At 37.0% G+C, this 15,000-nt stretch overlaps 1 protein-coding gene across 1 annotated transcript in view; it reads right to left on the bottom strand.

Moving 5' to 3' along the window:
- Nucleotides 1-15,000, bottom strand: part of LOC143035763 (angiotensin-converting enzyme-like protein Ace3) — a 38,972-nt gene that overhangs the window by 23,587 nt on the left and 385 nt on the right. Inside the window, exons 2-5 of the mRNA XM_076202695.1 lie at nt 13,767-14,116; nt 3,549-3,700; nt 2,248-2,477; nt 263-637 (exon numbers count right to left, since the gene is read on the bottom strand). Of these exons, the coding sequence (XP_076058810.1) occupies nt 263-637; nt 2,248-2,477; nt 3,549-3,700; nt 13,767-14,116 (1,107 nt within the window). The remainder of the gene's footprint in view (nt 1-262; nt 638-2,247; nt 2,478-3,548; nt 3,701-13,766; nt 14,117-15,000) is intronic.

Here is a 15,000-nt window from a genome sequence, read left to right as displayed (position 1 = left end):
ATCATCATCATCATCATTATTATTATTTTATTATTATTATTATTATTATTATTATTATTATTATTATTATTATTATTATTATTATTATTATTATTATTATTATTATTATTATTATTATTATTATCATTATTATTATTATTATTATTATTATTATTATTATTATTATTATTATTATTATTATTATTATTATTATTATTATTATTATTATTATTATTATTATTATTATTATTATTATTATTATTATCATTATTATTTTACTTACCTAGCAAATGCGCCGGGAGGGTGCGCCGACCCCTTAAGCCCTCCTCATTCTCTTCCTCCTCCTCCTCCCTCGCCTCCTCACCGTAACAGAGAACCAATCCCTGTCGAGCCAGCGCGTGAAGAAGCCTATACTCCGGAAGAACTTCGACGTAGAGCCGTTTAACGTGTTGTCGTAACGGACTCTCATCGAACTCAGCTTCGTTCTTTCGTCCTGGGTCTTGGTTGCCATGGTTACGGGCCTTGGCATCGCCGCTGGTGTCCCCAGGGCTCTTGAAGTGCTCTCGGATTCCTTTTGGTGAGCAAGAGACTTCTGCTGAAGACTTCCCCTCCGCCATCTCCAACTCCTCTCGCCAACAAACACCCATGTCATGGTACCCTGAGAGATAAGAACACAGGATGAAGAAGACTGCAAGAGACCTTACGGCCTGCACCAGACAGTTCCATGTCCCTTACCCCTTACCACCTACCACCTTCTCTTAAAACAACCAATTACTGTTTCAGTGCTTCTGTACTTGAGGACAATGCCACGCCAAAAAATTATAGAAAATGTGAACTTGAGGTTTAAGGAAAGAAGACGAACGGAGAGATAGAAGCGGAAGTTAAAATTGATCATCATTTTTCTCTGAGTGGAGGTTTTCTTTCAGCCAATAACGCCGAGTGCCTCTGGTCCATAAGGGCCTCACATACAGAAGTAAAACTCTGTGCAGTCTAACTTGAGAGAGACCTATGTCGTTAGTGTTAACGAATACATGATGTATGATAATATATAATCAATTCAATTACAGTTCATTATTATTATTATTATCAATATTATTATTATTATTATTATTATTATTATTATTATTATTATTATTATCATTATCATTATTATTATTATTATTATCATTATTATTCATATTATCATTATCATTATTATTAATATTATCATTATCATTATTATTATTATTATCAATGGGGGGACGGAGAGGGGGGGTCGCCGATTTACTGAAGCGTCCTTGCTGTAGATGGGCTGTGTCTTGCGACACTCCTTCTGACCCAGCGCAGGGGACAAGGTGCAGGGATGACCCGCCATCCAGGAGTTGCAAAGACGCGAGGGAGCCGGCAGGGGTGTGGAATGTATTCAGGGATGGAATGGGTGGGAATGATTTTATGCCTTTTCCTTTTTGGCTACCTCCCTTGTAAGGGAATAAAAAAGCCTTGGCATATGTATGTATGTATGTATGTATCATTATTATCATTATTATTATTATTATTATCATCATTATCATCATTATCATTGTCATTATTAGTATTGTTATTATTATCATTATTATTATTATTATTATTATCATTATTATTATTATCATTATTATTATTATTATTATTATTATTATTATTATTATTATCATTACTATTATTATTATTATTATTATTATTATTATTATTATTATTATTATTATCATTATTATCATTATTATTATCATCATCATCATTGCATATGCTTCACCACATCTCCAACAACTTATATAAATTTGCCTTTGAATTAATCTCTAACAGGTTAAGATTAATCGACTTTACTGCTAACGTTTCTATCTACTTTATATTTCATTTAATCTTATTCTGTTTTAGTTAAGTAAGCAGTAAACAGATCAGTCAGTTGATTAAACTAATCTAGTTTAATTACTTTATCTTACTTTATCCCATTTTTTCTTTCCTTAATCTAACCAAGTAATCAATGACAGACAGTTTATTTAATCAAATCGATCAATTAATCTTTTGGTAAATCAGCCCTGGGAACTTACCACAATTAATCTGATTCAATTAATTAATCGTATAGTAAACCAGTCCTGGGAAATTACCATGATTAAACCGATTTAGTTAATTAATAATCTATCTATCTGATTTCATGATACCCTTCTTTCTTTTAATCAGGTAATTGGTAAACAGACCATTTAGTTAGATACACCGATCATTTAATCGTGTAGTAAATCAGTTCTGGAAACTTACCAGCTCGCCTGGCTGCCTGATTCATGACGTCGACGACTTCCAGGTAGACTGGTCGAAGACGTGGCCCCAGCGCTTCCCGCCACTTCGTCCACAGCCCCAGCAGGAGCTCGGCATCTCGGGAATTTCTCATGGCCTCCCCTACACCTTCCCCATGGTAAATTCTTCCTCCGTGGACCAGGTGGACCCCCGCGTAGGCTCTCCGCATCCGCGCAAGAAGATATGCGAGTTGTCTGCACAAGAAGAAGAAGAAGGTGAGGAACCTACGCCACGAGGCGCCGACTGACAACGGCCAAAGCTGCCACCTCTTCCTTGTATCCGGCAGTTTATCATGTGGACACTTTCCCACAAGCCCACGTACAGGTGGGCAATTTCCCACACCACAAATTTTGATTATCTGATTATAAAGTACATGGATATATTGCCAATTTTGTAAAAATATATAAATATAGGACATATAGAGTGTGCACTGTTTCCCTTTGCCATACTATTCGGTTGGACTAAGCGACTATGAGACCCGCATAGTGCACGGACATAACCTCACAAGACAAAAGTTCACACAACATAAGCTCACATGACAAGAGCTCACACCCTCAATAGAAAAAAAATCACACTTTTTAGATTTCTTTTATCAAATTACTAAATTATATTATACACCAGTACACTTCCACCAGCGCCAGAAGACGCTTTATCGTTGCCGTGTTGCTTCGGACGGATTAGGTTAAGGCGGGTTTTGTACTGCACTCGTGCAGATCAGACCCAACACTTTAGTACAGTTGTGAGAGCAGTTATTAGTGAACTAAAAACTAAGAACTTGATGACCTCATGGAAAGATTGACTGATGTCTTGGGACAAGGTTGGTTCTGTGTGCGTGGGCGTCGGGTGGGATCAGCCCTGGGATCTTAGTCCGGCTGGTATCCAGACAAAATACCACCCGGACGAAACGCCCCCCCCCCCCCACGCCCACTCCCGGGGCAAAACACTCAAGGACGAAATGCTCCTAATACATCCATACTGGTTACCAGTGGTGATGTGATGGTGGTGGTTATGATTATGTTGACGGTGGTGGTGTAATGTGATGGATTCCATGACATAAGCTCACAACCTTAATGGACGTTTCCCATTTGGGCACTTTAAAAAAAGGCTAAGAACCAAATATTATTATCATTAATACAGGTTATTATCATTGTAATTTTGTATCTTTACTAGCACTCGACAGGACTGTGTAATTGTCTTAGGTCAGGCCAGGACAATGACGTCACAAATGACCTTAGATAAATCACCTTGACCTTGACTTGACTTACCTGGCGAGACCCGGGGAATAGCTCGGTCCCTGACAGATAAGGTCGATCATCCTCGTTGTTCCTTGGGTCAAAGTGGACCTACGCTGGGGAAGTTTGGTGACCTGGGAGAAGTGACCCTTGACCCAAGCGCGACCGTCCTCGACAAGGACCGCCTCAAAGAAATAGATTGCAATGTAAAAAAAAAAATAAGTTATATCATAGTTATATACACTCATATATATACATCATATTTAAATCTAGTAACATACTGTTATTCATACTCATATACATACGTCATTGTTAAATTTTGTTACTTCATAGTTAAATCTGGTTACATCATAGTTACGTCACTTCATGGAACGAAACTATTACCTCTTCGCTATTAACGGTGGGTGCCGGGGTGTGAATGAAATCGACTGACGGCGGCAGCAAGAATGAAATGAAAGGTGCTATCCGGTACGGAAGGGTAGAATGCGGGATGGCAAAAGTCCAAAATACCTCCGGCCAAAATCCCACACCCAAAATACCACCGGCCAAAATCCCACACCCAAAATACCTCCGGCCAAAATCCCACACCCAAAATACCTCCGGCCAAAATCCCACACCCAAAATTCCTCCGACCAAACTCCCACACCCAAAATACCTCCGGCCAAAATCCCACACCCAAAATACCTCCGGCCAAAATCCCACACCCAAAATACCTCCACCCGGAATACCTCAAAAAATTCCCAGAATACCTCCATGCATAATGTACCTTCCATGTAACAGGGATAAGCATGAATATGATAGGATATAATATGTACATGTAGCTCACAACAAAGTTATGTCGTAGCACATTTGTAAAATAATACTGATGACCCACTTTCGGAGAAGAATAAGCGAAGATATAGAGATCTGTATATTTCGATCACTTACTGTGATCCTCTTCTGCTGAAGAGGATCAGAGTAAGTGATCGAAATATACAGATCTCTATGTCTTCGCTTATTCTTCTCCGAAAGCGGGTCATCAGTATTATGTACATGTAGGATATAATATTGTGCTGCTTGTACTGCTTAGGTTATAATCTTAAATTGTGAAGTTTCTTAGAATAATTATCATTCCTTTAACTAAGGTTATAATCCTAAATCGTCAAGTGAACAAAAATCACCAGAAACCATTGGTGCGTAGATCAAAGCGTTTATTGGAATAATACAATACATGTACAAGATATTTCATATGAAAAGTATTTACAATAGGTTAGTTTTCATTTATTACACAAGTAATGCACTTCAAATAAATACATATTCATTACTTATCATTGTATGATTTTAATGTTATCCCCAAATGTCCTTATCATAACACTTATCATTTGTTTGGAGGTAATTTGGGTGTGGGATTTTGGCTGGAGGTATTTTGGGCGGGGGTATTATGTCCTGGATTCACGCGGGATTGGCTGTCCATTTCAGAGTAAGATTAACTTCACGTCAGAGTGAGACCAGACAAAATTCAAATAATTGAGAAAGTTAAAGTAAAAGTAGGAGTCAATTTTGCTGTGCGGGGAAAACGAGAATTGCAGAGTAGATGCTTCAGTATTAATTTGAAATCCATACAGCAGGAATGACTTTCACCCATTTTTATTTTGAGGTCATACTTTCAGCATACACTACTTCTATCAATATGTCGTTCTTTTTTTTTTTTACTCTGCTCGAAGATATTTTTTCTAACCGCTCTTGTTATCATTACTATTACTATTGTTAATGTTATTGTTATTATAATTAGTAGTAGTAGTTGTAGTAGTAGTATCATTATTATTATTATTATTATTATTACTGTCATTGTTAGGGTGTTTCGTTCTAAGCTTATTTTTCAGAACTGCACGCTCTTCAAGTTCCCACGGTGACCGGACAACTGGTCCACAAAACTGCAACCCCGGGCAACTCGTCCACGCATTTTTTTGTGATATGTAATCTTATTAGTTTGTTATAAATATCACCCACATTTTTATATGTTAGGCCATATAATTAAGGGGGAAATATGACAAGATCTTTATATATTAGCCCATATGATTAAGGAAAAATATGACAAGAATTATACACTTCTCTGCGATGTGGTGACTTATAACTCTCGTGACATGGTTGAGTAGCTCAGTGAAACTGACACGACATGGGGTACGGACAAATGCTCACAGCCTTCATTCAAAAGTGGACAAATACTCACACCCCAAAAATCTCACACACCCTGATGGCATTCTTATCTAAATCTATATGATTTTTGTGGGATTATGATTTTATTTTTATTAAGATTTTGTGGAATTCTGATTTTAGTTTTGTTTGTTTTTAATATACTGAACTCGCCGAGGTGAGGGATGTTTGAGCTATTTTTTGAGCTCTTTTTGAAAGTCATGCTGGAGCAGCTAGTGGCTGTGTCAGGAAGGTGTGATCAGCAACTTTTGAGTCAAATTGGAGTACATCTGAGGTAGTGGAACACAGCCTGAGGTGTGAATCAGCTTTAAGAGGTGTGAGGGAGGTTTTGATGGAACTTGGAGCATATATGACCAGTGTGGCCATTTCTTGTTTTTTTTTCCCAAGATCTTGGGATTTTTGCCATCATCTCGGAATCTTAGATATCAATCGTAAAAAATGAACAAATCTTGGCGAAAAAAACCCAAGATTTGTTCATTTTTTATCATTTATATCTAAGATTCCAAGATGATGGCAAAAATCCCAAGATCTTGGGAAAGCAAGGAATGGCCACACAGCATCTGAGGTGTGAGTTAGATTTAGAAGGGATCCACGACATTTGGGCACTGGACATTTGGGTACAAGACATTTGGGCACAATATGAAATCATCATAGTAACAATCAAGCAAATTAGTCTTTTTTCAACTATTGAGCTTTATTGATTCACACTGCTGTTTCACTTGAGTAACTCAGAGGCTCAAGATATTACATCACTGCTTTCGTACAGCAAAAATAGCTGAAATTGTAAATTAATAGCCAAGTTTGTCACGATGTCTTTATAAATCTATGTTATGCCTATCAATAGAATAATGTATTTGTCTATCAAGAAAGTACTAAGTTGGGCACTAAAATGAGGTTTTTTTTCAAACTAAAGTTTATTCATCACTGTCACGATGTCTTTATAAATGCATGCTATGCCAATCAATAAAATAATATTTTGTATCAAGAAAATTACTAAGTCTAGCAATAAAATGAGTATTTTATTTCAAACACAACTTTATTCATCCATGAGGATTTGTAGACCACAGATCTTCAGATTTCTGGTTCATGAAGAAGCATAAAGTTGGGTGAAACCCTTCTGACAAGATACCCCACCAAAAGATGAAGTCCCTACACACCTATGGAAAAACACAAAGTTGGGTGAAACCCTTCTGGCAAGATACCTCACCAGCTTACAGATTGGGAGGCAAAATTAAACGAAAGGCCTGTAGATCAGATGTGGGAAATATTTCAAAATACGCTCACTAAGATGATTCAAACTTACATTCCTTTTAAGGACAGACGTCCCCCAAATCAGGCTCGCCCAAAGTGGCTCGACAAAGAAACTGAAAAAAGTATTGCTAAAAAGAGACAGGCTTATAAGAAATATAAGTGCTCGGGTGCATCTAATGACCATGGAAGTTATGTATCAATACAGAGAGATTTAAAAAAGACAATAAAAGAAAACGACAATACGAAATGAACATCGCTGATAAATCCAAAGAGAATCCCAAAGAATTCTATAGTTACATTAGAGATAAAAAGGTTGTTAGGAATCACATTGGTCCACTATTATCTGCTGACGGTCAACTTGAATATTCAAATGAAGGAATGTGTAATATCTTAAACAATTATTTTAGCTCGGTATTCGTAAACGAAACACCTCAAAGTGAATTCCAAACTGAAACCTGTGAAAAGTCTGGGGTAAACTTACTACGGTAAATATAACAAAAGAAAAAATTAAAAGGTGTATAGAGACACTCAAAGTTAATAAAACACCAGGATCTGACGGTTGGCATCAAAGAATCTTAAAGAAAAAAAAAATGAGATTCTTGTTCCATTAGATATTATTTTCAAGAAATCTATCATATCCGGAGATGTCCCAAGAGAATGGAAGCTAGCTAACGTTACTCCCATATTCAAAAAAGGTGACAAAAAGAAACCAAATAACTATAGGCCTATAAGTTTGACTTCAATCGTAGGAAAAATAATGGAAACTATCATCAGAGATGCTATCGAACATCATTTAGAAAGTAACCGTTTGATAAATGATAGCCAGCATGGTTTCAGACGGAAACGTTCTTGCGTGACTAACTTACTCGAATTCTACAACACAGTTATCTCGAATTATGACAAAAGAAACAATATAGATTTAATATATCTAGACTTTGCAAAAGCTTTTGATACCGTCCCACACGAAAGACTACTTACTAAACTAGCTTTGCATGGAATAAGTGGTAGCCTACTAGGTTGGACTAGTAATTGGTTGAATGGTCGAAAACAGAGAGTTGTTTTAAACGGAAAAACTTCTGGATGGAAAAGTGTTGCAAGTGGAGTTCTTCAGGGTTCCGTTCTTGGGCCACTTCTATTCATAGTATATATAAATGATATAGACCATGGACTAAAATCTACTGTTTCCAAATTTGCTGATGATACAAAACTGTGCGGAGTGGCAAATGATCACTCAAACCAATTAGATATTCAAGAAGATTTAGATCAATTACAGCAATGGTCTGAAAAGTGGCTAATGAAATTTAACACAAGTAAATGCAAGGTAATGCACATAGGTAAAAATAACAGTAAGTACGATTACAAGTTATTTGGAAATTCGTTAACAAAAGTGGATAGTGAAAAAGATCTCGGCGTAATTATCAGTAACGACCTCAAATCATCCAAGCAATGTATTTCAGCCTCTGAGAAAGCAAATAAGATTCTAGGACTGATTGCGCGATCTTTTGATTTCAAAAGTCCATCACTCATTAACAAGCTATATAAATCGTTAGTTCGTCCACATTTGGAATATGCTGTTTCCGTATGGTCACCGAATCTCACTAAAGACATTGACAGACTGGAAAAAGTACAACGGCGAGCCACAAAACTGATTCCAAATATCAAAAATAAATCGTACGAAAATCGACTAAAGCACATGAATCTGTTTTCCCTAAAAAAGCGTAGACTCAGAGGTGACTTGATACAGGTCTTTAAGATTTTAAAGGGAATTGACAACATCAAAAGTGACAAAATTTTCACATTGAATGAGAATCAGACAAGAAACAATGGTCTCAAACTGTCCGGAAATAGATTCAATTTGGAAGTAGGTAGAAACAACTTTGCCAACCGTGTGGGTAATGAATGGAATAAACTTACTGCACAGGTAGTGCAATGTAGTTCAGTTCGAAGCTTTAAGAATCATTTAGATAAATACTTAAGTAAGATGCTGTAATGATTATAATTTATCTTATATTATTTGTTTTTGTTTTGTTATCATTTGTCTGTCTGATTTTCATTTATTATTAGTTATATGTTAATTTATTATTTACTATTTACCTGTTTGTTTATTATTTTAACTATACCTATACATTTATTTATGTATTTTATTTATTATTTACATTATTATAGTTTTTTTTTTTTGCATCCGACCTAGATATGGATCAAAAGGTCTCCTGTCGGCATGCTCTGCCTTTGTAAAAGTCCCTACATACAGCTATGGAAAAACATAAAGTTTGGGTGAAACCCTTGTGTGTGCCCTTTATAATTGTAAAACTGAAGTCCTTCATTGCTCTTTGTCTTGGTTATGTGAAAATATCCAAAAATAGATATTCGTATAAAATCATTGATTCTTTGCTCACTTACCCATAACATTTTTGCAACATTTTAGTTATTTGGATTATTTTTATTTCATTATTATATATTTTTTCCTTTCTTATTCATAGAGAATCAGAAACAATGCATGTCTCTGATGCTCTGAAAGTTTATGGCAGGAAACTAAGTAATTTATCATCTTTTTGTATTCGTCACGTGGCATAGTAAAACCCAACTAATATAAATTATTCATGCCTAATTTAATTTTTCCATGCCTGTTGTTCAAAAGAATCATCTTTGATTATTTTTTCTTGGTTTGGGATCGTAATATACGGGTGTAGGACAGTTGCTCACCGGATAATTGGTCACCGGACAATCGCTCACCGGAGAAGTGACAAATAGGACACTTGCTCACCAAATATTTTTTTTTTTACTATATATTGATGGGAGAAATTTGTATTGACTTTTATAATTATTAAAAACTAAAATATGAAAGTTTGGATACTGTTTGTGTATTATTGCTGTAATAAACCTAGATATAACTAAAAAATCCTGTATATTGTTTGTTATCAAGTTCAAGAAAAGTAAAAAAAAATCTTTGGTGAGCAAGTGTCCTATTTGTCACTTCTCCGGTGAGCGATTGTCCGGTGAGCAACTATCCGGTGAGCAATTATCCAGTGAGCAACTGTCCGTACCCGGTAATATACAGCACGAATTATGCTGTGCCCAAATGTCGCACCCAGTACTTTGTGACCAAATGTCCTGTGTCCACATGTCTTGTGCCCACATGTCGTGTGTCCAAATGTCCTGTGCCCAAATGTCTGGATACCGTGTAAGGAAGCATGTAAGGATAAGCATTTTTAGCGTCATCATATATTCCTTCATATAATACTTATAGTATCTTAGTATGACAGCTGTTTAATGTTTTAAAAATATTTGTAAAAATGTGAAAATATTACAAAACATATACAATACAGCAGATATAGATTAAAGAACAAAATCTGAAAGCTTTGTAGAAATCTTAGTTGTGGACGAGTTGACCACACAGAGTCAAACTCGTAGACGAGTTGTCCAGGTTTGCAGTTTTGTGGACTAGTTGTCCTGGGACCAATTGTCCATTGACCAGTTGTCCGTGGACGACTTGTCCCACCCCCTTTTTAACTTTGAAACGCTCTGAATTGAGTCAACAGCTTCCCCAAGTTCCTCAGAGAATGGGGGGGGGGGACTTCAGTTTTGGAATTTTCCTTCTGGTCCTATGTACTATTAATCAAGGAACTGTTTAATATATCAAAATGCATGATTCAATATCCTGATGATGCGTCCCTGTAGTCGAAGCATTGAGTGAAATGGAAGGTGTATATTGGATTTTTTTTCTCAACCTGCCGAAGCAAAAATGAAAATATCAGGAAGATAATTAATGATTTTGAAAAAAAAAGTGTCATAATACTCTTTTTGGACAAGTTTGTATCATTTGCCTGAAGATGCCTCAACATATAACAAAAAGGTTGTAAATAGTGTGTTTGTACATACTCTGCTATATGCAATCTACTGATAACGCTGTTTTGTTTTGTTTTTTGTTTATTTTCCTCCCGTAGAAAAAATGGCAAAGTGCACTTTCATATATTACATTTTCAACGTAATTTGCACTGAATATACACACGGAAGCACTCCTGTATATCTCTGCATAAACTTCAAGATGGTTATTTGTGCACTATTTGAACCGTCCAATTTTTTCCATTCGATTGCATTCTTCGTTGGGTGGTAACGGGGAAAAATACTCCATCCAGACCTCATTTTTATTAACCTCGCGCCCTATTTTCTTAAATTCACACACAAATACTCACTACACGGTGAAAATAAAATAAAGCAAAATTTCTAAATAAATAAATCGACGTTTCTGTTTGTGAAATAAAGCGAGAGGGTAATTTGTCGGCGCAGGATTACAACTCCGACTTGCTTTTGTTTCTGTTGTTGTCCATAGCGTTCCAGCTTCCGAGCTTCAGTTTTAAGTCGTTTGATTTATTTACTTGTCTATCCATATTCTTATCTATACGTTAATTCGTTAATTTTGTCTATGTATCTAAATACTCTCTTCATTTAAAAATATATTCTAAAGCAACCTAAAACATAATTAAACATTTGTTGTGAATCATGTTGAGAAGTGGAAAGGGACCCAAAATGTAAAAGTGAGGTGAAGGCGACTGTATATAAACTAGGAGAAGCGTGCAAGACCATCTCACTCCTGAATCGGCAACTTGTCTATCCATATTCTTATCTATACGTTAATTCGTTAATTTTGTCTATGTATCTAAATACTATCTTCAATTAAAATATATTCTAAAGCAACCTAAAACATAATTAAACATTTGTTGTGAATCAAGTTGAGAAGTAGAAAGGGACCCAAAATGTAAAAGTGAGGTGAAGGCGACTGTATATAAACTAGGGGAAGCGTGCAAGACCATCTCACTCCTGAATCGGCAACAAAGAGAAGGACATAGAGATTCTACCACACACGAGAAAGAATATTTGCTATTAATCTAGACTTAAACAGATTCCTAAAAGTTATTTATCGCTCAGAAGAGGTAGAGAGATTCTCAAACATGACTGGAGGTAATGGAAACAGCAATGACAACGCCATAAGGAAGTTGGCGCAGGTTATTCAGAGGTTACTCGAAGCAGCAGATAACTTGGAAGACAGAGGGAGTCAACCACGTTGTCTCCGAGTGCCTTTTGTCCAAGGTTCCCCAAGGAACTTAGACCCCCATCTCCAGGAGCTTATGCGCAAAGACCATCCTCTCATAATAGACCGGAACTCTTTGCAAGGCCAAGCCATTTCTAAAAACTCACTAGTTCGACGGGAACATTCTAGAGCGCGACAAGTAATTCGACGAGTACGTCGTCATCTTCTCAGATCTATTCTCTCGACCCATCTCGCCGACAGACCTCTGTTCACTCTTCCCAAAATCATACAGGCCCTTGGAACCTTGAGGAGCATGGAGAGGGAATGCCTCCATTCAAGTTCTGAAACTCACAAAGCCGTCGTTGCACCAGAAGATATCCTCCTCGATCTTCTTATGAATTATCAAGCAGAGATAGAAAGGAGAGATGTAAGTCTGAATATGTGTGTAGTTATTATTCACATATTTCAATAATGCTGCTCGTCACCCTTGTGGCTGGACGCCCAGCTGGGTCACGTGGGTGACGCGAAGCTATTCGCTTGTACATGCGACATGACGTCACACGTGAAGAAGTTCTATTGGTTCAATGTATATACAGTACCAATAAAATGTTTTGTGACAAGTATTTTTAATCATATAATTATTAATTTGCTTATTTGTTGCACGTACGTAGGTAAGTAAAACGAGTGTAGAAGACGTCATTTTTTAAATTACTGTTTAGGAACGTTCATAAACATATACATATCACCTAATCTTAATATATATATATATATATATATATATATATATATCGTATCAATACTTTAGTACTTGTGATTATTCAAATCGAGTTGGCAGACGGGATTTGTTTCTTATTTTTTCTTGGTTCGTCTTCAGTTCTAAATGCTTCCGTATAGTCTTCGTACGTTGTCACAGATTGATATTATATTACTAAGGTTAATATTATCAGTATTATATTAACATTTCTATTGGTTAATGATATTGGATTGGTATTGACATTAGCATTGATACTTAGATTGTTAGTATTAATTATCATATCGCCCACTTGTCTTACATTCGTCTAATTTTTATTTTCTTAACACAGCGTCTGAGGACGACACAGCTAAACGACGCAAGTCCACGGCTCCACTACAGCAGCAGAAGCAGTTCCGAGAGGTTCGCAGAGGAAGAACTTGAAAGAGACGACGAAGATGAAGACGCTGCCACTTCGCTCTTTCGAACACTTCGACGATTTCTTGAGCAGCCTCACAACGAGGAGTGACGTCATGCTGATGACGTTACGTGATTTTTACTTTTACAGACAGCTGTTCTGTAATATAATAACCATAACCCATAGTGGCTGGCAACGGTCCTTAAGCCTTCCCATAGATCTCTCTGGGAAGAAAATTTGGATTCCTGTGTGGTATGGGATCAGTCGCCGGTGTATGGTGAAGCTGATATTTTTATCCCAGTTTAGAGACCAAATGTCAACCCCGCGGGGCTGCATCTTCTTGTGGGGGTAGCCGACATTGGCCTCAGATATTGTTGCAATCGATTAAATCATTTTTATTTTTTTTATAAACATATAAATTGTAAAAAAAAAAATAATAAAAGATAAAAAATAAATAAAGACTAGAGCGGAGTATTTATGGGTAATCAAATTTGTTTTCAAAATGTTTAATAAGAAACCTTATGAAATGCAAAGAAAACGATCCAAAAACGCAAAAGAAAAAAAACTCTTTGAAAGTTTCCAGGATTTTTAGAACCGACCTAACCCCGTCTCGACTTCGGTGAGTCTTACCAGTTGTCCTCTGGTCCTCAGGACGCGATCCTGCACCTCCTTGTCCCAGGGCCTCCACGTGGCTTCCCACTGGGTCCGATCCACCTGCCGGCGGAGGAGACCGAGCATTGCGTTGTAATTCGACAACCACTCTTCCACATCTGCGTTGTAATTCGGCAACAGCTCGTCCGCTTCTGCTTTGTAATTCGGCAACAACTCTTCCGCTTTTGCTTTGTAATTCGGCAACAGCTCGTCCGCTTCTGCTTTGTAATTCGGCAACAACTCTTCCGCTTTTGCTTTGTAATTCGGCAACAACTCCTCCGCCTCTGCGATGTAATTCGACAACCACTCCGTATCATCCCAGGAGCCTCCTGTAGAGGAACACAGGGGAAGAGAATGAGTGAAGTTTGCTGAATCCTCCCCCCAGGGGTGGGGATGGAGAAAAGTTGATTTTCCATAGACAGAATGGAGATGAAGGTATTTAAAATGAAGTGAAATGGTTAAAATTGTGATCACACGCACGTCATATACACAAAATTATCGACCGTGACGTGACGTAGGGATGGATTCTATGACCGTAGTTTTTGTATATTACAATGAGGTATACACGCACACACACACACACAAGTGCAAGGAAATGCAAGTCTGCGTATATAGGGAGATCACAAAACACGTGTTTACATAAGCACAGTCAGTCCTGTAGTATGGTGAAGATGGTAAATGGGATTCCAGTAAAACAATAGCAATGAAAGTAGCAAACCAACAGTAATAACAACCATGTCAAAACAATAACAATGGCCGTAGCAAAACAATAACAATGAACACAGCAAAACAATAACAATGACCGTAGTAAAACAATAACGATGACAATGAGCGCAACAAAACAATAACAATGGCAATGAACATAAAGCAATAACAATAACAACAACCATAATAAAGCATTAATGACCATAGCAAAATAATAATAGGTAAATAACAATATTACCATAGCAAAACAACAATAAACACAGCAAACAACAGTACTAATAACCATAGGAAAACAATACCAACAACCAAAGTAAAGCCATAACAATAGTAATATCGTAATCGAAAGCGTTCGGGCCTCGCCTCCCAGGTCGCGGGTTCGAGTCCCGCACCGTAGGCTTCGGCCCCAGCTACTCGGCGTGTGTATACGTATGAATACGTGCATATATGTGTTCGGGGATGTATATATTAATGTATGTGTAAGCGTGTGGATATGTATTTGTGTGTATAT

Source organism: Oratosquilla oratoria, chromosome 19 (genome assembly GCF_046742065.1).
Source record: "Oratosquilla oratoria isolate Oo_2021 chromosome 19, ASM4674206v1, whole genome shotgun sequence".
In the NCBI taxonomy this organism is placed as follows: Eukaryota; Metazoa; Arthropoda; class Malacostraca; order Stomatopoda; family Squillidae; genus Oratosquilla; species Oratosquilla oratoria.
The sequence above is the reverse complement of the archived record's forward strand: the minus strand, read 5'-3'. Positions and strand labels throughout refer to the sequence as shown.